The sequence below is a fragment of the Thunnus maccoyii genome, chromosome 19 (genome assembly GCF_910596095.1).
Source record: "Thunnus maccoyii chromosome 19, fThuMac1.1, whole genome shotgun sequence".
Classification (NCBI taxonomy): domain Eukaryota; kingdom Metazoa; phylum Chordata; class Actinopteri; order Scombriformes; family Scombridae; genus Thunnus; species Thunnus maccoyii.
This window is the reverse complement of record NC_056551.1, coordinates 19862820-19886730: the sequence shown is the minus strand read 5'-3', so window position 1 is coordinate 19886730 and position 23911 is coordinate 19862820. Positions and strand designations below refer to the sequence as shown.

Below are 23911 nucleotides of genomic sequence, written 5' to 3'. Positions count from 1 at the left end.
GCTGATTGAAGTAAGACGAGAGTTACAGATCTGGCTGGAGAAGAGGTCTAATCAGACAGCTTAAGTGAGAACATCTGTGTGGTTGTACTGTGGGTGTGCAGGGGCTTGATGAGTGGATGAATAAACAGTTAGCTGGGACACCTCAGTGAGCCATTGTTAATGTTATTAGTGACACTTGTGCTTTTCCTGAAAAAGGCCTAGGAAGGAACGACAGTAATCTTAACAGTGTGTAGGAACGATTTATGCCCCAAGCGGTGTGTGTGAGAAGGTATGACTATGCATGGGCTGCAAGTAATGATTATATCCATTATCGATTAATCTATCAAATGTTTTTTCAATGAATCAATTTGTCATTTTGTCTACAAAATGTCAGAAAATAGTGAAAAATGGCGTTTAGAATTTACCACAGCCTAAGCTGATGTCTTCAAATGTCCTTTTTTTGTCCGACCAACAGTCCAAAACCCAAAGATATTCAATTTACCATCATAGACGACAAAGTAAACCATAAAATCTTCATATTTGAGAAGCTTGAGGTTTGGCATTTTTGCAAAAACAAATGATTGCTGATTAATTTTCTGCCAATCGACTACTCTGTTGTAGCTCGATAACAGTGTGTAGTAATAATAATGTGTGAAAGTCAGTATGGTTCCTGACCTCACTCACTCACCCTTTACCTCCACCATATCCAGTAAAGACAGACAGAAGGGGAATAGTCACTTTTATACAGCAGACATTTTGACTTGTCACGACAGGAAAAGCACAGGTGGAACTGATAACATTAACAAAGCTAAATAGGTTTCAGCCATTGTCAATGATATTAATTTCAACTGTATTTTTATTGTTCTGACATGTCAAAATGTAAAAAGGGGTCATAGAAAAAAGGAGGAAAGTGAAATAGGAGGGCAGACTGAAATAAAGAAGAGGAGTGAGTGAGGAAGGAACAGATGAACATACACACAAAAATACCATAGACCACTAAAACTTCAAACATTTCATCAAAAAACGTACCTAGTTGCATTTTATTATATATCTTCAAAATAAATTAACATACAATAGAACACAATGAAACAAGACTCATAACATCTCTGAAAGCCTGTAACAGAATAAACCTCAAAATAGTGCCTGCTTTTTAGTAAACATAACTTGTACATAACGTACAAAAAATACTACTCAAAAAATGTACAAAATGCAGCAAACAAATATCAAGTATTGTGCAGTTTCCCCACCGCATTAAACCAGCCGCTGACAGTCAGTCATTACAGGGAAAATTACTAGTGCTGCCAGGCAGCGTGTTGAGCGCCAGAAGCTACATTAAAATCGTATGTCTCACCAGGGGCCAGTGAGCAGATAATGAGTAGCAAACAGCTCAGTGGCATAGCTCAGTCCATTTTGGTTCAGCAATACGAGCCAGTCAGGGATCTCAGATGGCTCGTCTGGGTGGTGGAGTATAAGTATAAAGTTAATACAATATAATGCACTACTGATAAGGTATAATGCACTGAGTCTCAAAAGCGCCTCCTGTCTGGAATAAATACTAGTACAATTTCTCCTACTGTAAAAACAACATTATTAAGACTTTTCTTCCACCAGAACAGCAGCACACAGCTCCAAAACTAAAAAAAAAAAAAGAAAAGAAAAGAAAAAGAAAGAAAATGTTTTGTTGCTTTGTTCCATTTTTCTGTTACATTACAGAAGTTTTAAAGCATAATCAAGAGAGTAAACACATTCAGAGCTGAGTGCACAAGTGGTGCAAACAGCTCTCCCCTAACACAAATACTCACACACTTCCCCAAACACACTAAATAGAAAAACAAGACTTGACCACATACTAACATCCATTCCATACTTAGATTTAAAAAAAAAACCAAAACGTTTGTTCAAAGCTCCCTCTTCATGAAAGCACTGACCAGGAGTAGTAAATGGTGAATAAATAAGGGCTCTGTATGTGGAGCCTGGATTTATCACAGCAGTAGGGTATTTTTTTGCCAAGCTGTTATAGCAAACTTTTTCAGTCAAAATCGAGTGAACGTTCACCACAGTCTGTCTGTAGTTGCTGTAACTACATACACCGTATGAAGATTCAGTAGTATTCAACTTGAGGGTCCATTTCCTCTTCAGTGCTATACAACAATCAGTCCATCATCAATAGTGCCAATTTAACGTAGGACGTACCTACAAATTATAACACAAAAGTGTGACATGCAAAATAAAATGGTAACAAAACAAAAAGAAAAAAAAACCATTGCAGTGCATTCAGTTGGCAGGTGTTTTGTATTCTCGCACTGCTCCAGACTGACATCTCCATTTATGAGAACATGTCGTAGCCCTCCCACTTGCACTAGCTGGCTAACGCCACTGTCTAATAACACGTCAGTCACATGATCATGTGTCAGTCATCTCCATGATTATTGGGTCCTGCCCAACAGTACTAGATAGAACAGAAACTGTCACAAGTGTCCATCTCTCTTTTTCCTTCTCTCCTTTCTCACTTCCTCCGTGAGCTCCCTGGTCTCTTGACCTGCCAGAGGTGATTGTGGATGGTCAGGGCGTCCACGCTGACTGACACGGTCTTGGCAGGGATGACGGTGAACTGTTTGCGGTCCGAGCTGTATTTGTAGAGCTTGTCGATCATCTTCCGGCTGATAGAGCGCGGCCCTGTGCCCGTGAATTTGACGATCTCCTCAGTGTCTGGCGAGTAACTGTAAATGGCGCGGAACTGGCACCCGCCGTCACGGAAAAGGATGATCAGGTGATTGGACTCGCACTTTTCCAACTCCTGTGATCAATCAGTTATGGAACATAATTACTAAATATGGAAAAACACAACTCAGAAACATAACTGTGTAAGAGTTAAATCTGCATTTGCTGCAACTGACACAAAAAACACTGATGATTTTAGAAAAGTTTAAATTATCCTTCACTTATTCACAATCAATAAATGAATTTCAAGTGATCACACTGACCTCCAGAATAAAATTCTTCTGGCCCTCATTGACCTTTCCAGCCAGGCAGCAGTGTGCGATGGCATTGATGATGATTGGCTTGTTGGACTTGGAGCTTGGCTCCTTAAAAAGTTTCGGACCTTTAACAAACAAAACATAACAAAGAGATTAATGAGAGAAATGCATACAATTTTGCAAGTGTTTAAGGGAATAGTTCAACATTTTGGGAAATATGCTTATTCACCTTCTCCCTGAGAGTTAGAAGAGAAGATCACTACAGCTTTAGAGTGGTATCGACCTTCTCATCTATCTCTCAGCAAGAAAGTAAATCAGCGTATTTCTCAAAATGTCAAACTATTCTTTTACAGCACGCCTGAAAGCTTACTGCACAAAAGTTTTTTTGCTTTGTGATGGTAAAAATACATTAAAAACATTGGTGTTATATGAATAAATAGGTTTTTCTGCATTACTGCTCACCATTGTACTCTGCTGAAGTGATGGAAGAGGCTATGGAGCCGCTCTCCCAGTCCCTCTCCATGTTCCTGCTTGATGCTCTGCTCAGCAAAGGGAATGACTCCACAGAGCACACGGATCCAGCCCTGGAAGATGCAGTCATTAGTGAATCAAATGACTATATTGATACAAGAGATGGGAACTGATTATCTTGTCAGGACCTAAACATTAAACAGGATGTCTCACCTCTGTGACTCTGCCCCGCCAGAGATGACACTATCTGCCTCAGTAGCCAACGACAATGTGGATCCTCGATGACTGCAGCTCAGATCAGCTGAAAGTCGCAGACAGCAGGACTTATTACCAGTTACTTTACTAAATAAAACAGCAGTGTTTGTCAAGCCATGCCTGTTCCATTTCCACATGACAAGCAGTGAGCCAAATCCTGTGATGTTACTCTACCAACAGATCTTTAATCTATCAATCAAACAACCCTGTGATTATGAAAAATAGATCATAGCCAAATCAGACTTGGATTTTAAACCCCTGAAGGATTGTTTCATTAGCTATTTTTAATAGATGTGTATGCTTGATGTCACATCATGCAGAGCAGGTTAGAAGGTTCACCTCCCCTGCAGCCTGCTGCTGAGCCCTGGGCTTTGATCAATATGGACACCTTCAGAGAATGACCTGCACAACACACAGGTGCACACTCAGAGCATGACAAACAATGTACACAAGTGAAGTGAATGGATATTATACACACACAACAGCCTATTTGATTATACGACAACATGTAGACAAACAGACTGGACAAACAGACAAAAATATAAGCTGTTGAAGAGCTAAAGGTGCACTTACGTGTGGTGGATCCTTTGGAGAGGCTGTTGGACTCTTCGCGGTGCAGTGACTTGGGCCTGCTCCTGCGGGATTTAGTCCGTGGGCGAGGCTTGACCAGACCCTGCTCCTCCATCAGCGCTTGCTGCTTCCTCTGCAAGTATTCCTGCTTTATTAGCTCTCGCCGCGCTTTCTCCTCTTCTTTACGAACACGATCCTCTTCTGCCTTACGCCTTCAAGAAAGGAGTGAGTCAAATACAGTATACACCCCCGTACACACACGAATCCACCTTAGACAATTCCTTATCCGTATAATTAGTGTGTGTGAAAACATACCTGGCCTCATCACGTTTAAGCTCGCTCTCTACTTCTTGCTGTTGTTTGCGAACTCTCGCCTCTTCAGCTTTGCGCTGCTGTTTGAGGAGGAAGGCAGCACGACGCTTTGCCATTTCATCTTCTGCCTTCCCATCATCCTGGAAGACAGAGAAGAGTGCTCATCATTTAGTTAGTAATTATGCTTCACAGATGGTACTCTTCTCTTTACACACCACTTCACAAGTTACGCATGGAAGCACACATAAAAATGCAGATATCCTGAATTTTACCTTAAAGAAGAAGCCTAGTACATTCCTCTGCTCGCTATCTGCTGCGCAGTCTGTAACATCTGTGCTGCCATCCTCCACTGGATCCTTAAGCTCTGACAAGTCGACCTCAATCAGTTGACCCTTGACCCTGGTAGTCTCATCTCCACCCATGGCCTCTGTCCCTGAGTTGCCAACGTAGTTCTCTTCTGGCTCTGCAGCCTGTGACAGAGGTTTGGGCGTATTGGAGATGACTGGCGGGTCCTGTGATTGGGGTTTGTCTGAGAACCGTGTAGTTCCCTCTCCGGTGCTGCGTTGGTTGGGGTCCTCATGGACTCTGAAGGTGGTATTTCTCACACTGTTTCTCTCTAACCTGGAGCTCTCAACAGTTAACCCTGTCTCCTGCCCTCCACCAGTATTTTCTCTAGGAGAAGGCGTGCATTGACTGTCGGACTTGATCGAAGCCGTCTTGCTGTTCTCGTTTATCTGCTTTCGCTCTGAGGCTTTGTTGCGTTGGCTGGAGCTAAGCTTGGGAGGACGGCGAGCGGGAGCAGAATTGCTGCCACTGATATCGACAAAGTGAACTGCATACGATTTGGATTCTGAGGTAGAGGGTGATGTTTGTATTGTGTTGAGAGTTGTGCTAGGGTCTGATTGTACGGGTTCTGGCGGAGAGGCCACGCTCTGCTTCATCAGCCGGTCTTGCTGTAAGGAGAGTTGCATCATCTGCTGCTGAATAGAACTAATAGCTTCGTTGAGGAGATCTATGGAGCGGGAACAATCATTCATGTCAGGTTCAGCCACATTATCCTGGGACAAGGTGTTCAACCTGTTGTCTCTGTTTATCTGTCTTCCTTCTGTTTGACCTGCCTTAGCCTGGACTTTCAGAGCCTCAAGACAGGAGTCATCCTTGCAGGACTGGGTTTTCAATTTACTCCTGTCAGCATCTTCTAGTTCTGAGGAGGGGGAGTGTTTCAGGGGCAGGGGAAGTGTGTCACTCTTCCCTCCACCCTTCTTCACAATGTTTAAGAACGCAGCTTTTCCCAGCTTTAGTCGCTGCCGTGCAGATAGGGTCTCCATCTTCTTCTTCTGATACTCTATAGCACGTCTTTGCTCTTCTAGCTGCATGTGCAGTTGCAGCAGCTCTGAAGGCACTACTGATGGACTCACCATCATATTCTTCCCCAACACTGAAGCAGGCTCCTTCCCTAGCCAGCCGGAGCTGCCCTCACTCCTCAGCTGCCAGGGAGGGCAGGGGTTGATCTCCGAGCCATCTGGTGTGGTCTTCTGGGAGCTGCTGGTACTTGAGAATCCATCGCGGAGGGCAAGTTTAAGGAGCTTCCTCTCTGCAAAGCTGGTCATTTTGACACTGGCGCTACCTGAAGCACTGCAGCTGCTCGCCCAGGATGCTGTACTGAGGCAAGGGCTAGACCGCCCGCTGCCGTCTTCCTTATCATCCCGCTCACTCACCTTTGAGTCTTCTCTAAGCTTGGCTGACTCACCCTCTCCCTCTACAAATTCACACACCTCACCCTCTTCTAAGAACTTTCCCTTTCCTCTCTTCACCACCTCTTTAGCCAGCTCCATCTGATCATCATCCTCATCATCTTCCTCAAGGTCTGCAATGTCTGAGTCAGAGTCGAGCCCTACGTCCATCCCAGAGGAGAAAGGACTGTGGCGGTCTGGCTCTCCTGACAAATGAAGGAAAAAGCCTTGGGGCTGTTTCTTCCCAGTCTGAGAGGTGCCCGTCGACCCTTCCGTGGGTGGCCTGAGAGAGCTTGTGACTGATTCTACCACAGGTACGGGTGTAAAAGCGCCTCTGTTTGACTCAGACGCTAGGGCTTTCCTCTGTGAGGTGCTTGGGACACTGGCGGTTGTTTTCCTGTAAGCTAGCGCTGCTCTAGAGCGACTCTCACCACTCTCCTCCTCCTTGTTCAGGCTGATGCTCTTCTCTTTTGCTGGCTTAGGGACGGCAGGCATCAAAGGCTCCAGATAGTAGCTGTCTGCCTGGTGGTCTGGAGCAAAGGGACTCGTATCAAGGCAAGGAGAGCAACGACTATTAGAAACCCTTGGGGTGGAGGTTGAACTCTGGATTTCGAGCTCATCCTGCTCCATGTCGCTCCCAAGTCGATGTCGGGGAAACACGGAAGGGTGGATAACAGCAACCAGCTCCTCCTCCTCTATTTCCTCCTCCTCATCCTCTATGCGAATATGACTAAGCAGGCTTTGACCAGTGAGTCTGTGTTGAGGCAGTGTTCCTGACCCCAGCATGTGTTTAGGGGTAATACTCATAATGTTAGAAGCCAAGCTGTCTTTGCTGATGGAGCGAGCGATGCTGATACTGTCTGCGTCATCCTCCAGAGGGAAATGCAGGGCATAGGGCTGTGATAAAGGCCTGGACAGGGACAGAGGGAGGAATAGGATTTCAGTGAGCTAAGTGTAATAAATCAAGAAATAAAGAAATCATCTGTTATAGCTGTACCTGCTTCTAGATTAAATGGAGTAACTGTGAAAGTTGTAACTAAATGGTTCACCTCTGCCTCCTCTCTGGCCAGGCAAGTACTGATCCCTGATGCTGCCCATCCGGACGAGTCAGAGAGTTGGACCGATTTCTCAGCTCTGTACAAAGAAAATATGATCAGTATTAGAAAATGAATGAACACTTTAACATGCAATATTGATGTTTAATTTCAACGTCCTAAAATTGAGGAATTAACTCCCAAGCTAGAATATAAAACTGACTCCAAAAGAATCTGATATAAAAGAAGAAATGTTACGTTACATCTCTAAACATTGTAGTGAACTCAGACCAAGACAGGATCTCTGTTATTCAAGTTATTAAAAACCCCTCTGCTTTAATTAAAAACTTATCAAGTACATTGTTTTATGTTTGAAGTGGACAGACAAGGAAAATACAAGAAAACAACGTTTAGATTACGATCAGAATATCTTTCCCACTCTGTATCTTCCCTCTCCCTCCCTTTTCTCTGCCCTCAAGCCTGTCCATAAATGTGATTAAATAAGGTTTGAAGAACTTTGTCATTTGAGTCAACAAACTCAGTCAGCACTGGTGCCTAAGTAAATATTGTTTTACATTACCTGAAGTGTCATCCTCAATCCCCTTCTGTTGTCTCTGTCTCAGTGGCAGTAGAGAGTGAGATGGACTTGATGAGCGTGGTTTAGTGCTGTGAGGGAAATACAGAGATGTTTGGGTTTACAATTAAATCTGGTTTGATTTCTAAAATGTAGAATCATATAGTGAAAGATTTGCTTTAAAAAAGGTTACTCCGCATCATGGCAATTTACAGTTTTTTTTATGAATAGGTCACATTTTTGATAAAAAGGTAGAGCATGTGATAATGTAATAATGTAGTGTGAAAAAGTACATTAATCAATGAACCAGTAACTTGAAAGTAAAACGGGTTCTGTGTGGCGTTCCTGAAAAACACAGTTACTGTATAATACCTGATGTCAGGGCTTGGGGGCGTGGTCAAGACGTCAGCAGAATTTGATGATGTCAGGAAACTACGTTTCGTGACGTTGGAGATAGGTATATGACTTCGAGAGCTCTTAGGCTGCAGCAGCAATCTCACTACAAAAATTGTAGAGGGGGATATTAATCATTAGAAGAAATCCTTTAACACTGTTTAGCATTTTTAAATAAAAGATCAATTGGCAGTTCAATAAATGACAAAACAATACATCAAGAGAGTGTGCTTTACCATCTCTGATTTCCTGAAGGTCCCTGGGCTGTACAAAATCTGGCTTCACAATCTCACACCACCAGAAGAGCTCAGCAATGAACACCATCACATTATTCTGCAAGATACAAGGTCAAGCTCAGTAGCAAGGCACATCAATGAATATTGGGTTGTGTTGCAGTCCATATTTTTATATTACAATGGATCAAATGACTGTGTATGTGAAAGGGGTCATTTATTGTAACAAATCCAACCTAACTCTGTAGTTACAGAGGCTCTCGGCTTATCTTTAAACCCTTTGTTTTGGTTTTATGGTCTGCAGTTTTACTGTTTAGATTCATTCTCAGTAATCTTGTCAGCGTCATTTTCAGCCACAAAAAGCTCTGATAAACTGATAAACTTCTCGTGTTGAAAGGAAAGTTAGGTGAAGCTACTGTCCAGCAAACCTCCTCATTGAATTTGATGGAATATTTAACACAATTTGTTTCCTTAGTAAATTAACCCATGTGTAGATTTGCATGTTAATATGCATAGTAGAATGATCTGGGCATTTAACATAGCAAAATAGAGATAGAGGAATATTGGACTTTTTCAGGTGGACACATCCACGACACCAAATAAATGCTCAAGTTTCCCCCTGTCATCTGGATCTGTCAATATAGGCCCTGTGTGTTTACATGTTTACCATATCAAGGGTATTTAAGGTATTTTCTGTGGTTTTTTTTGGCTCACCCTCAGCACTGGTGGGGAATACAACATGTCCTCAGGCTTCATATAGAAGCACTTGTTCAGGTATTCATTAGAGAACTCCTTCAGTAGCTGGAGGTTGTACATGCTGTCTGCTATGGAGGGGACCTCCTTCAGACAGATATCTGCAAGAAACAGCATGCATAGAACGGTCAACACTATCAGGTACACAATATGTGAGTGAACAGGTACAGTATCTAATGCTTTTCCTCAGTGGATTTAGTAGTCTAGTGTTACCGTACCTTCCAGCCTGATGAGTTCTGGGCAATAGAAGTGGATCAAAGCAAGCAGTGCCGAGCCGTCTGAAATATCCTTCAACAGGTCGTCCAACAGGGGGAAGTGTTGAAGTGTCCGACCTGACAGGTGATCTCTGCGATAACGCACCTACATGGCCAGAGAGGGCCAGAGTTCAGATAAAGTTCATAAATTATCTTATCAGAACAGAGTCACATGACCACTTGTCACATGCAAACACAACAATTTGCACCTTGTAAAAAATGTTTTATTCATTTATTACTTTCTAGCTCTCTCTAACATATATACCGTAGAGTATGTGTTTGCAACTGGCATCTAGTTCTTGTTGGTGTTTATCTTCTATCAGTTAAAGGCAGATGGAGCTTTGCAAAGTCTTTTAAAGGAGCATCTTGTGCATTATGTGGTACATTAATAGAGTTTGTGTTTTCACTCAACTCTCAGAAATGTTAATCACTTTCAGGTACAATAGACTAAAATCTGTTTAGTAGCTGGTGCATGTGATAAATGATTTAAAAAAGGGAAAAACACAATAAGTGAGAGGATGAAATAAAGAAAATGGTCAATGGTGAGTACATTACCACACGAGAGAACTCCACAGGCTCCAATAAGCAATGGGCCAGAGCATGCAATATATCAGGCTGGTGAGGGAAAAATGAGATGATTGGGAAGAAGTTAATGAAATGAGGTGAGCCATGACTGGATGAGAGGACATGAGCCATGTAAACACTGGCTCCATACAGGTTGTCTATGGCGACAATGAGTTATAAGTGCCTGGTAATTCATCAGGTTTCAGGTTGGCTCAACAGAAATCAACAAAAAAGAAAGCATACAGGGAGTATAGTGGTGCGTGTGGGGAGGGGAAGGTGATGAATATGAAACTCAGCTGAAAAATGCAGGAACTACCAAAGGTTTCATGCAAGGTAAAAAGCATATAAGCAAGGAAATAGTTTTGTGAGTGTGCTGTTTCTTCCTTTGCCACTAAGGGGCACTGTGTCATCTTCACTGTATTTAAATAACACATCATTCTTTATAAAACTGGTGATAATTCATGCCTGGCTAATTTATTGTTTGGCCTATTACAGTTTATTTTTACTTAAGCTGTCACATTGTGCTGTCCAAGCTGACACTGACATATATACACACTTAAAAGACACACACACATACACACACGCACACATATTAGCGGTTGCTACGTCGGTTGCACTTACAGGTACAAGCTTCCAGTACCATTTGGAGGGAGACTAGTATCCAAGAGGCAGGAAGGGAAGGAATTTAGGGGGAGACACAAACAGGAAAAGCAGCAGACAAGTCAAGGGTCAGATACAGTGACAAGGAATCAGATAATCCCCAGTTACCATGGAGACAGATCTGATTTTAAAGGGTTAGGCTGAATGAGTCAAGAATATGTTGTTTAACAGAGAATAGGGAAATGAAGAAATAGCAGTACAGGACTACAGAACTCAGAACTAGAGACTTTGCTTACACTTGTCTGTCAATAATATTCCTTTTCTGATTGGCTGATAGGAACCAAATCACGCCATGACTTAAAAATTGTGTTTGAATCTGTGATCAGAGGGTGACGTGAGGTGCTCATCAGATCACAGTGCAAGCAAGATCTGATGACAAAACCTACACACGTGACAGTTAATGCACCCAGTGAGGACAGGATACATCATGCGAGTGAAATCACAGCCAGGAGGACAATAGACAAAGGCAACAACATCTCTAAAGAAAGACAGTGTTTAACAGAGAGGAGCTTCTTTCTGAAGCAGTGAAAGAAAGAAAGAAAGCGACAAAGAGAGAAGGCGATACCTTCTGGTGACTGGGTGACTCCAGCAGATGTTGCTTCATTTTCATCTCTTTTTCTGAGATCTCCCTCATCTTCATGTTCACCTTTAAGCGACAAAGATACAACAAAGGTCAACGCAAATGAAAAAAAATGAATGAATGCACAAATGCAAACAGGGACACATGAATGTTTGGTTCTCACCTTGTTGATCCAAAAGACCATCGCGTCTTCCAGGTCAAAAGGCAGCTCCTTGGAGGCACTGAAGTTCGAAAAACGCTTGACACTGGACACAACCTTCTCGATGCTGATCATCTCCACTGTGTAGGCCATCATCAGGGCATCAATGAGATGGATGTGGGAGCTCTGGAAGAACACAATAAACAGGAAAAGACTATGAGTTGTCTTTTAATATAACAACAGGAAGACTATTTTGGATTTGATGGGTTTTACTATACAATGACGTATCCTGCCCCATGTCGTGATAAGCAAATAATAGATTGCTGCTTCTTTTCCATGCATTCAACTCTCATTAAACATATGCTACAACGTCAATCATGTTTTCACACTTTTCATACATGGCTTTAAGGATAAGTTTGCAATAATGGGTCTGCAGAAGGTCAAATATGCAAGAAAGAACAGTGTTCCTTATGTGGTTACATTGTAGTTACATATAAGATTAAACAGTGATGATTTCAATGGGATTTCTGACTATTAGATAAGAATGCTTAGATCATTATTTAGTCAGAGATTATTAGGCTTTTACACTTCACTTAAATTAGAGTAGTATCATCAAGTGAACTGGCAACCTACACTTGCCATCTGGCAAACAGCTAATGCGACTTTTCTTGCAAAAGCCAAATGTGAGCCAAGAGAAATGGGATAAATAATGCACCAGTCGACTAGACTGTTTCGCAGGTTTTAGAGGGCGCAACTAAAATATTCATGAAGCAAAATGTACCAAAAGGCTCAGCATTTTTCATTTAATATGAACCCACTACTAAGACATACTGTATTAATCATATACTACAGGTGTGAAGGCACAAAAACAAACAAGACTGGCTGATAAACTGCAGTTTATGTTGCATTTATGAGAGTTGTAAAGTGTCAATATGAATGCAGTTTCAGCTCAAATGGAGAAACCAAAGAGACTCAGATACACCCATTAATTAGTTTTCTCTAAAGCTTCAAAATCAAAAATCAAAGTCATCTTTTGAGAAAGACTTCTTGATATTCAGGTGATGTTTCCTTGTAGTGAAAATGCCTTTTAAGTAAAAAGAAATCCAGGCTTCCAGCAAAACAACAAACACAAGGACACACACACTTATGTATGCAGTATCTCTACCATACCCCTTTGCCTTTTTGTGCCATTAAAATACTGTGTGTGAGTCATAAATGAATGACAGTGAGTCAGGACAAGGACTTTCTATCTTTTCATGTGTGGGCTAGTAAGGATTTTGCTTGTAGCAGTCTGTAGGCCCTGCCCTGTTTCCATGGCAACTCAGTGATGAAGCATCTCTTATATCGTGGTTGGAAAAACACCTTTTGGACTGTGTGTTATAGATAGCAGATAATAATACCTATATGTACTACTATCACTTTAATTAATTTGCTGATATCATTTTAGATGTTTAGATTAAACCACTCACCATCTTTATGGGAGCCGAGCTGAGATCCAGATTGGAGACTGGTGTGTTGTCGGTCTCCAGGACATAGATGCCTTTCCTGGACAGGGCCTGGATGACAGACTGGTGGCTGTGGAGCGAGGCTGCCTGCTCAGCGTGCAGGATGAGCCCACACACCCGGCAGTAGAGCTCTCCAGATAGCAGCAGGTGGATGATGGGGGGCTTGATGTGTTCCTGCTCATACTGGTCAGTGTAGAACGGGTCCCGCAGGTCTGCAGGGATGTGATCTGGAAAGAATAATGATGGCAAGCATAATGCATTATTAAATTAATGTCTACCTGAGGGTTTTAACCTATTAAAGTTGTATTCAGGCACATATCAGACCATGCATCCACACTCAAACTAATGTTGCATAAACACGTGTCCACCAATGCCTCGCCATGTTACATAACAGAAAATCTCCCCAGGACACAGACTTGCAAGGTATTAGACTGTCTAAGAAGAAACAAGTGCAAGAGGAAAGTACTGAGACAAAGTCAATGGTTAAATAGCATGCCAGGTAGCAAGCCTGAAGGCCTATAGGTTGACCAGAGGTTTTAAGCCAATGAGCTAACAGGACTTAGCGGTGATACCTAAGCTGATGGTGTTGTCCTAGCCAGCCGGGTGTTTTCCTGCTCATGGACACAGACATGGGGCAGCTATTTTTATATGCCTTGGACATGCTAATCCAGAGTTAAGGCCTGAAGCACTCACGAAATTTAGCGTCCAGTGCTTTCTGGGTAGATTTAGGCAGGAGGCAACAGTGAGACTGCTCAAACATGATGCCAGCCAGACAACAGTCTGATGAAATTAGGAAACTGGTATTTAGAAATTGGATTTAAAATGAGGTTGCTGAATATTTCTTATATAAATTTAGTTTGTTACCACACTGAATTATTTAAAGAGAAAAAAATCCTCCTTTAAAAGATGATGTGTCTTATTTCACAACCCGGGTCGTATTTTAGCAGTTCTTTCCATCAAACCAGTCAGTATTGATTACATTTTACTTTCCAGATAACTCTCCACTCAATATACAGTAACAGTCAAAAGTGCTTTTGAGAGTTAGATGAGAATACCATTCTCATGTCAGTCCGGTTATTGTAATATGATGCTATTATTGTGTGACTGACCGAATCAGTAGCTGTTAGCAGTGGACCTTCTCACTGGTGACTCAGAATCTGCAACAGACTGAAAGTACTACTGAACTGAAGACAGTGTTGATCGAATCAGCAGTGACTCTGCTGATTTGTGACTCACTGTATGTGTCACTTAGTAACATTGACAGACACAGCTTTACAAGTGTCCAGATCTCAGCAATGACAATTATAAAAAAGTTATCAAAAATGGGAAAATAATAAGTTTATCTATAAAGCACCTTTCAAGAGCAGACTGCTTCACAATAAAAACAATCAAAAAGCAAATAAAAAAAGCAAATAAGAGACATAGCAACAAACATTAAATGCAGACATCTGGCTAAAAACACAAGGCAAAAACTGAAATTAACAAAACAAATTAAACAAAAGCAAGTCTTTGCTTCCCATTAGAAACCGAGCTGACTGAGATGAACAGGCAAAATATGAAATCCATTAGTGGAAAATACACAAGCAGCAAGCTCAGATTTATTACCATAGCACACTGTGAAGACCTCAGCTGTGTCTTTCACAGCAGACTGATTGCTTGGCACTGTGTATCTAGAGTATCTATCTCACTCTCTACTGTCGTATAGTGCTGCCATATGGGCCTGACAATCTGAGATCATGTGAGAAAATGCATTGTGCATCAATCCACGTCTGTGTTAATCTGTCTCATTTATGTTTCTCTCAACAAAAAGCAAATCTTGCAACTCCTCCTCCGGCCCATCTCCAAACACACCCTTTCTTTACACTGCCATTTCCTCAGCCTCAGCTGTCCCTGAATGCCCCCTCATCATCCTCCCCGGTTGCCGTGGAGATAGTGATGGGGAATGCCAGCATGGCCGGTGGTGGGGGCTGGGTGGCTGTCCCATCTCCTCACAAAGGCATGCTCATTGGACCATTTTATGGTGCCTGACATCAGGAGGTGTGCGTGGCGTGGAGAATCGGAGGAGGGAGGCAGTTGCTCCTCTCTAATCCTAGTTGCTAATACTCCTTGGATATTTATTATCCACCTGATCCTGAAACGTTAAAGCCCACCCTAGTGTGTGTGCACGTGTGTGGGAAATCAAGAGGGAGGAGGGAATGCAGGGAAAGCCTTTGTTCCTATTCTTTCAGACACAAGGTCAGACCGATCTGCAGAGATCCTTGCCGACAGTCCAGGGTAGAGCTGTCAGGCTCTGGGCTCTGCAGGGGGAAACACACTATTCATTCTTTTAAGAAGGATTAATGGAAAATCCCCCAGAAGACAGTATGTTGGGAAAACATAGCCACATAGCCTTTAAGCCAACGCACCATTTAGGCACACCTGGAAGTCTGAATCCGCAGAAAAAAATGAAAGCAATTTGATGTGCTGCTGTTGAGCTAGCTCTGTAATCACACACTGTAATCTTTCCAACATGTTTCCTCCTACTGTAATCTTGTTGTGTTTATCAAAAACAATTACTGTGCATACTATCAGTCAACACTATTCTGAGGACATCTGCAAGTATCGTTTACATTCCATAATTTAATAGAGCTAGAAGCAGCCAATATTAGCTTATTGCAGACATATCTGTATCGGTCTATGTGTCAAACAGTAAGCGTTAAGATGCTGCACTATAGAAATGCCAAAGAGAAAGTAGATAAACTGTGTTTGCATCCACCTGAGAACACTGACAAGTTCATTTTTCAACAGTAAAATATTCCAATCTGCACATATATTGGTGACAATTCTTGATTAAATTTAGGGGATCCCTTTTAAAAATGTTTGTTTATGTGTTTATTGTGTTTAGGTTAAAATGACTGTTTCTAATATATCATTATCAGATTTGTTATCAGCATCATCATCATAAAATAAAAATGGGATGTATTATTTTATTTGTCTGTGCTGCAGCTTTAGGATCAACTGACTAATTACTGACAAATATGATAATAGAAACACATATGAAACTAGTGATATTGTGGGTAAAGTTGTCTAGTCACATTCAAGAAAACTAACAAACAGCCATCTAAGAAATACTGTATATATATATATATTGCAGACAATATTATGTCAAATTTAATCAAAAACCCAAAGGAAAACTACTTCATGATTCAGGTGCAACACATGCTGTCTCAGTCCCATTCTGATGTAATGTATCTGTCATCCTCTAAAAGTCTTCACTTACTACTTACTATTCTTAAAACATCATCAAAGAGGGAAATTTAGGAAATAAAGGTGTGTGAAATATGAAACAGTCAGACTAACACAGCTTGTCAATATATGTGTGAGCTTCTCACACTAAAACATCTATGTAATAGTTTTGGTTGCATATTTAAAAGCAAGAATATATTCTGTCTCTAATCACAAAAAATAAATAAATAAATAAGAAAAAGCCAAGGGCTCTGCTTTCTAGAAATGACATTAAGAAAAGATCTGCATGTTTCTCCAAAGGCCATTAATAAAACAGACACGACTTAAACAAACAGGCTGTGTTGAACAAAGACACAAGCCTTCAGGTCCAATCCCATTAAACACTTAAACATGTGACTGGCTGTGGTGACTTTCACACCAGCACAAACAAACAACACAGTCCTTCCAGCGCTACTGTGTTGGTTGCTTTGCACTCTAATCTAATAAGCATGATTCGGTTCTTTTGACCTCCACAACACTATCAATGACCAAGGATGGTGTCAAAGAAAACAAAGCAAAAACTGATGTACTGTTTTTAAAAGAGATATAAAAGAGATATCATTTCAAAACAGGAGCACATTACTGCTAGATAAATATTAGACTGTTTATTCCAGACTTACTACATTCTCAGGATCACCACATATTAACCAATATGTTACCAAGTACAGATGAATTATAATATATTTATAAGCTCCGATCAGTTAGCTGTCTTACAGTAGTTAAACAAAATATGTAGTGCCTGCCTAAACATATATCCCATGTCTGTGTTGCTAATTCAGTCTAGTCAAATGGAAACTATTGGTTTTTTTTTTTCCATGCATCGATTAGGCACTGCATTATTGTGACGGTAACAGTGAGCAAGCAAACATCAGGACATGAAAGAGCATAACTTCATAACAAACAGTGGAGGGGCATCTCAATGAGGAGATACTGTGACCCAAAAGCTTTCATGATTTCAGGAAATCGCATTAAATGGATTGGTCAAAAAGAAAATGACTCTCTGCAACTATTTTATAACCGATGAGTCATTTTTCAAGCAAAAGTGCCAGACATTTCCTAGTTCAAGCTAATTGTGATGGATTGTTTTGCACATCCATCAGTCTAGATGTACAAAACAAAGAATTTTGAAGACACCATCTTTGGCTTTAAGAAATTGTGATTTTCTTTCACTATTTTCAGACATTTTGTAGACCCAAGCAATCTGCAGTAATCTGTAGACCAAGTAATCAAGAAAGTAATCTGCAGATTAATTAATAATGAACATAAATTCATGATTTAGTTGCAGCCATACATAATGTTAAGATAAGTAGGAAAAAGTTGTGACTCTCGTTACTGTCATCACCAAAAGAAATCAGGGTGAATGATGGAAGGCTGTGGAAGGTAAACAAATATCCTGGTACAGGTTAGGTGAAAATGTATAATGTTAACTTTCATAGTTAAATTGGTGCCTGAAAAAAACTAAGTCACTTAACTCTCAAAATACATAATTCCAGTACTGTCAATTCTGGATGAAAATGGAGTCAAGATAGTGAGTACCAGAAATCAGTCTATTGATAAAAGGGCTCCTTAGTGTCCCTGGCACACTGACGTCAGGAGGAGCCAATCAGATTAAGGGATGCAGGAAGCATGACGAGCGAGACGGTGATGGTTTGGTGTTTATTATGGGCATCTGATCTCTGCCCTGGAACAACACAACAGAGTTGGATAACAGAGAGGTGAAGCTTTAACCAGCGACATCAAAGCTCAGCATAAAAACGCTCCAGTTGTTAGGAGATTAATGTGATATCAAACCTGCTGGTGTGGTGCGATACTGATTGTGGATATCAAATTTCTTAAATTTTAGGTAGTTTTAACTTCTGTGCCTCTGAACGTCTGTTTACATATCTGCAACAGATTTTTAGGGACTGTTTTTTACATTTTCATGGCATCCTCCCTGTTCAGCTGCTGTTCACCTCACCTCACATTACAAACCTTTACTAATGCATCTAATCCTTAAGAATTTTAGGGGTTTGTTGCCTCAGAGTCAATTTACTGAGTCATCCACTGCAACACACACAGGAGACAGCACCGCAAGGAAGGAAACACTTAGACTACTGTATGTCTGGCTCATAAAACGGATATGATGACAAAGAGTTTTCCTTTACTGAACGACTGTCTGTGTATCTGCCTCACCAATGCCTCATTGTCATACTGATAATAATAATCACAGAGACTGGTGGGCTTGCGTGAACAGCAGTGCTGACCCCCTGCTCACACTCCCCAGAGAGCAATCAGCGAGTGACACACAAACCCACATTCAAGGAGTGATTTCCAGACATTTACTTACAGCCTAGCGATGTAGAGCAATCATTTTTAATGTTTTAGTGGAGCTCGTCAGAGATGGCAAGGCTAGTGACCTGTGCATAAAAGACTTGGTCGGTCATGAGCGGTCGGCCTGTGTCTTCACTCATAAACATGGACTGCTGGTATGTCGTCGTTGCATTATAATTCATTTTTGACAGCGATAATAACCAGACGACAAAGCACACGGCACTCTGAATGATACTTAATTATTTGGTGACAATTTATAAATCCATCTTTGTTAACAGGAAGGTTGTAAACACATTAATAAATGATTTACTAAGTGGGAAGTGGAGATCTACATACAATGTATTCTTGTTGTGTTTTTGGATCAAAACCTATGGTGTTTTTTGGCTTAAACCATAAACTGGTGGCTTAATGGTTTGAAACATATACCATACAGTATAACCATGACATCCCCAGTTTGATTCCCCCATATTTACAGGCTGTATCTCCACTGTAAAGCCAAAAAAACTACATATTGATTACATATTTCCAAATCCCCTCATGCACTGTCCTGATCAATGCATTTGACTCCATTTTGTACTGCTTTTTTGTTGTTGTCATGTTTGCCTATGTGATAGGCTTATAGTAGATCAGCTAATAATACAAGTACTGCAATATTTGTACCAGCCTCTATGACAAGGATATAGATATCTGTTGTTATTTCATTCCTTGGCTCAACTTATAAGCTTTATAAAAGGTGTGTTGTTTTTATTTTGTTAATTGTTCCAGTTCAATTAACATGATTTGTATCTAGCAAGCTGTTAATGCATAAAGTCTAATTACACATGCATCATATAGGCTATAACGTGTTGTTGCTGATATTTAATTAGGAAATACATACAGTATTTCCCCCCTCTAAGTGAACCACACCTGGGCTAGAATAGCTTAACAAACTGTCTTACATGTCACAACCAGAGCTCATTTCACACACAGTGAATGTTTGCAAGGTCCCAGCAGTGAGAGGTAAACACAGAGGAAGTCTTACCTATGCCATAAGCTTTGGCAAACAGCCAGCGGAGATTTGCGTCTATTTTGGCTCTTGCAGAGTCGTACAGCTCCAGCGGTACAACCTGAGTCTCCATGCCTCCTCCTCCTCCTCCTCCTCCTCCTCCGGCATCATCTGCCGCCGCTGCCGCTGCCGCTGCTCTCCTCCTGGTGCTGTCCCTGCCAGCACTCGCCTCCACATCCATCCTGCACGGAGGGAAAGACACGGAAACATTAATACCGGTCTGAACCGACTGCATTACATCATCGATAGATAAGAAACAACAACCAGCTCGGGCCTGGCTCTCTGACAACACCTGCTCTGGTGATGATGATGATGATGATGATGATGATGTGAAGCTGTACACTTCACCTTGTCTAACCTGCTGTTACTGTCTCGACCGTTGGTCATCTAGAGTCAGACGCCATGACCATGCTAATTTTTCATTTAATTTTTACCAGACAAACACACACACACACACACACACACATTAGATTTGCATACTGTTTCAGCTGATGATCAGCTGATGATGTGTTTGGTTGGAGTGAATGAAAAGCTACAATTTGGGACAACCGATATGCATCATTTATACCTCCTTTTGGTTTATTACCTATCAAAAATGAGGCATAATTAGCATCTTTGACTGCTGCTGTTAGTTAGTTAGCTGGTTCCAATCGAGCCTTTGACAGGTTGACCAATGAATGACCCAACATTAACCGTTAACTCTATTAACGTTAGGTTAGCTAGCTTAAACTGCGCAAACATACCTCGAAATTTAAGGCGTCAAACAGAAAAAAAACCTCACCTCTAAGAGCTCATTGGGTCTCCTCCGAGGCTTTATGTTTGAGACGTGCTGTTAAAACGCCGACATGCTGGCCTGGCTTCAGCTAACGGTGAAATAACAGAGGACTCCTCCCCGCCCAGCGACACAAATCTCCGGCCTCCCAGGGTAAAGCTGCGGCTCGCGACTGATGGTCGTTAATCCAATAATAAAAAATCTGATTGGCAACCATACGGAAGTGTGTTTTCGAGGAAAATGTTAACGTCCAAAAGCCGGCTGGTTCATATTTGCTGTCATCGCCTCTGAGGGAGGACTAGCAGGGTCCAGTAACGGTGTCCGGACAGCCCTGTTGTAGGAGCCTGTCTCTATGGGGACGAGCTCGGCTGTAACACATCTGTTCACCTGCTGAGGGCGCTGTTTGCCTATAGCCACAGAGAGAGAGAGAGAGAGAGAGAGAGAGAGAGAGAGAGAGAGAGAGAGAGAGAGAGAGAGAGAGAGAGAGAGAGAGAGAGAGAGAGAGTACTGAGCATTCATCATCTGCAGCAGTGCTGTAGACACTGGACACTGCCTTAAAGAGATACTGCAGTGATATATAGTATCGTATTCCTTCAGAATAGGAAGTACTCAGCTCATTTACTGAAGTAAAAGTAGCAAATACCACACACTTCCTTCTTTGGTTCCTTGGTTCCTTCCTTCCTTAGTTCCTTCGAAGGAAGGGAGGAGCCAAGGAAGGATCCAAGGAAGGACGGATCCAAGGAACTAAGGAAGGAAGGAAGGAAGGAAGGAACCAAGGAACTAAGGAAGGAACCTTTCAAAGTTTCTTGGCTCATGTCTTTCTTCCTTTCTTTGTTACTTGATTACTTCCTCAGAAAGAAAGAAGTTCCTTGATTCCTTCCTGCCTTCCTTCCTTAGTTCCCTGGGTCCTTCCTTCCTTCCTTCCTTAGGTCCTTGGTTCCTTCCTTGGTTCCTTCCTTGGTTCCTTCTTTCCTTTCTTTTTGCCTTCCTTTTTCCTTGGTTACTTCCTTGGTTCCTTCCTTCCTTGGTTCCTTCCCTCACAGTATAAATGTGGGCACGACAGACAGGTCAGAAAAAGGCCGAAGGTCAAAACCTCAAGTGGAATCATCAGGCAGGAAAATCAGGAACAGGAACAGGATAACAGGATCAGGATCAAGATAACAGGTACAGGTGGCTGGAACACAAGTGTACAACATGAAAAAAACTGACAGTGGACTCTGGCGAAAGGGAAGGTACACATACACAAAGTGATTAGGCAGAATGAGGGGCAGGGGAGCAGGCAGGGATGATTAGAGAGTGGGGAACAGGTGAGCAGGTGGATGTGGGAATCAGGTTAGAAAGTCCGGGGACATCTGGTGGACAAGTGGAGAATGGCAGGGACTGAGGCAGGAAGGGAAAGATGAACTGGACTAGTCAATTAATGTGACACAGACATACAGTGCAAAATGAGACTGTTATAAAGCATAGACAGAGTATTTTATGGTTAGAGAGAATGACTGAATTATGACCACATTACCAATCAGTGTGCAGCCTGAGATCCTGAGGCAGGAAACTGCTGACTGTTCTCACCTCATGCTTACAGTCTAAAGGGGACTGATCGTTTGCTGTTAGGGCTTTTAAATCACTTTTAAAGACTTATTTTTATCAAAAAGCTTTCTTATAAATTTTATTTTATGTTTATTTTTACTCTTAACCACTGAGTTATACTGTACTTTATTCTTGACGTTGTTCTTAAGTCTTGCATTGCTCTAGTTTAAGTTCTAACTCGCCCATTGTTTTCACATTTTATCCTTGGTGTTTTATTTATGGTTTTTAAACATCCATGTTTTTAAGTTTTATTCCTCTTGTATTCCTGTCTGTTTATTAATGCATGACTGTGTATTTCGTCATTATGTTTTATGTGTTTGTTGTAAAACACTTTGTAACGCTGGTTTTGATAATTGCTGTACAAATAAACTTGATTATTATTATTATTATTATTATTATACCCTACACACACAAATTGATAAATATGTAAATCAAAATATAGTTGTTGATTATATTGATGTATTGTTTTGTTGATTGACAAAAAGCTTTTGATTTAGTCTGGCATGAGGGATTACTTTTTAAACTAATACAAAGTGCTATAGGGGGGAAGTCTTTGGATGTAATTAAATCAGTATATGAAAATAACAAATTGGCTGTCAAAATTGGAGATAAACACACAGACTTCTTTATATATATATACATATACATACAAACATATGTATACATATATATTATAATTTAATTTGTTTATTTTATCTATTATTCTATTTTATTCTATTAACTAATATTGTTATTCATATTATTTTTCATTATATGTCATTAATTTCATTCCTTGACATTGTCTTTCATAATTGTAAATGTGCTTTGGCAATACATGTCAAATGTCATACCAATAAAGCTTATTGAATTGAATTGACCTGAACTGAATGGTCATGTGTTGTGTTGTTGTAGAAATGCAATAATCCACCACAAATCCTTGAAGGCTGATGGGACATTTGTGGCCCTGAGTGAGCCCTAAAAGGTGAAGGCCCACTGTGGAAATTTACACCACTAATTACAAACACCACCACAAAAAGCACACTATTGCAGGCCATCACAATAAATATAAATTTTGACTGGATAAAATGCTCACCAAAAATCAATAACTCAAGGTGATGTCACTGATCACTGCTCCTGTCCGGTCCAATGGCTTAAACAAGTAGTCTTCTTCTCTGTGTAATAGCAGCATTGTTCCAAATAGATTCAGGACTTTTAAGATTATTTAATCTTCAATTTTGCATTCTCCAAACATATATATTTATATTTCAGACAAGATGACCACTGTCAAATATGCAATGCATATACATTAGTTATCTGATGGTGATCTAAACAGTGTCATTTAGTGTGGAGAAATGAGCGTGCACTTCAAGTAGTTCTTTAATTCATGGATTTGTTCTTTTCCAGATCAGCCTGACATAAATGGACATCAAATCTTTTTCCCAAAGATCCAGAGTGCATCTTTAGAACCGCTGAGAATCTAATTAAACATCCAGATAATGTCGGCAATAGGAGGGGATCAACAGCTTGTTACTGTTAAATTGCTCTGTTTGTGTGGTGGCATCCACACATTTTATTTAAAGATCCCTATCAGAATTGTTTTCAAGACATATAAAAAATACTTTGATTTGATGAATCATTTCTGTGTGATGTGTTTTTTCCACAAAAAAAGTTCAGTTACCTACTTTAAAATGATATTCTCTCTCATTAACTGCTAGACACCAGTCAGTTCTCAGAATATGTGCACTGGAGGCTTCAAGTTTCCACATCACATCAGTATAAGTTGCATACTGGACCCTGATTGGCTTCCACACTGGTTATGATGTCACAAAATCATGCTTATATGTATATGTCTTAAAATCAGACAACGTGAGCTTAGAGAAACTTTCCCCCGTCAGCAGTTGAATGTGAAAACAGCCTTGAAAGTATCAAACTCTGTGCATCTATTATGCATCCATCATACATACATA

The 23911-nt window shown here is 40.9% G+C and overlaps 1 protein-coding gene across 4 annotated transcripts; it reads right to left on the bottom strand.

Annotated features, from left to right (window-relative positions):
- Positions 1–1000: 1000 nt before the first annotated feature.
- On the bottom strand, positions 1001–20778 carry LOC121885856 (calmodulin-regulated spectrin-associated protein 1-B-like). Of its 4 annotated transcripts, XM_042395636.1 has the most exons (20): positions 20388–20778; positions 19583–19788; positions 12952–13214; positions 11507–11668; positions 11329–11409; positions 10095–10154; positions 9504–9645; positions 9247–9386; positions 8536–8632; positions 8279–8405; positions 7913–7998; positions 7348–7432; positions 4838–7208; positions 4569–4705; positions 4257–4465; positions 4023–4085; positions 3642–3729; positions 3420–3541; positions 2964–3082; positions 1001–2776 (listed from the first exon to the last, which is right to left on the bottom strand). In XM_042395636.1, the coding sequence occupies exons 2-20, from the start codon at positions 19785–19787 to the stop codon at positions 2486–2488; spliced, it is 4848 nt and encodes a 1615-aa protein (XP_042251570.1). In that variant the 5' UTR covers position 19788; positions 20388–20778; the 3' UTR covers positions 1001–2485. The 4 variants fall into 4 exon arrangements, with proteins under 4 accessions (XP_042251570.1, XP_042251571.1, XP_042251572.1 ...); XM_042395637.1 differs by lacking the exon at positions 10095–10154; XM_042395638.1 differs by lacking the exon at positions 4023–4085 and having other exon boundaries at positions 20388–20777.
- Positions 20779–23911: the final 3133 nt, after the last annotated feature.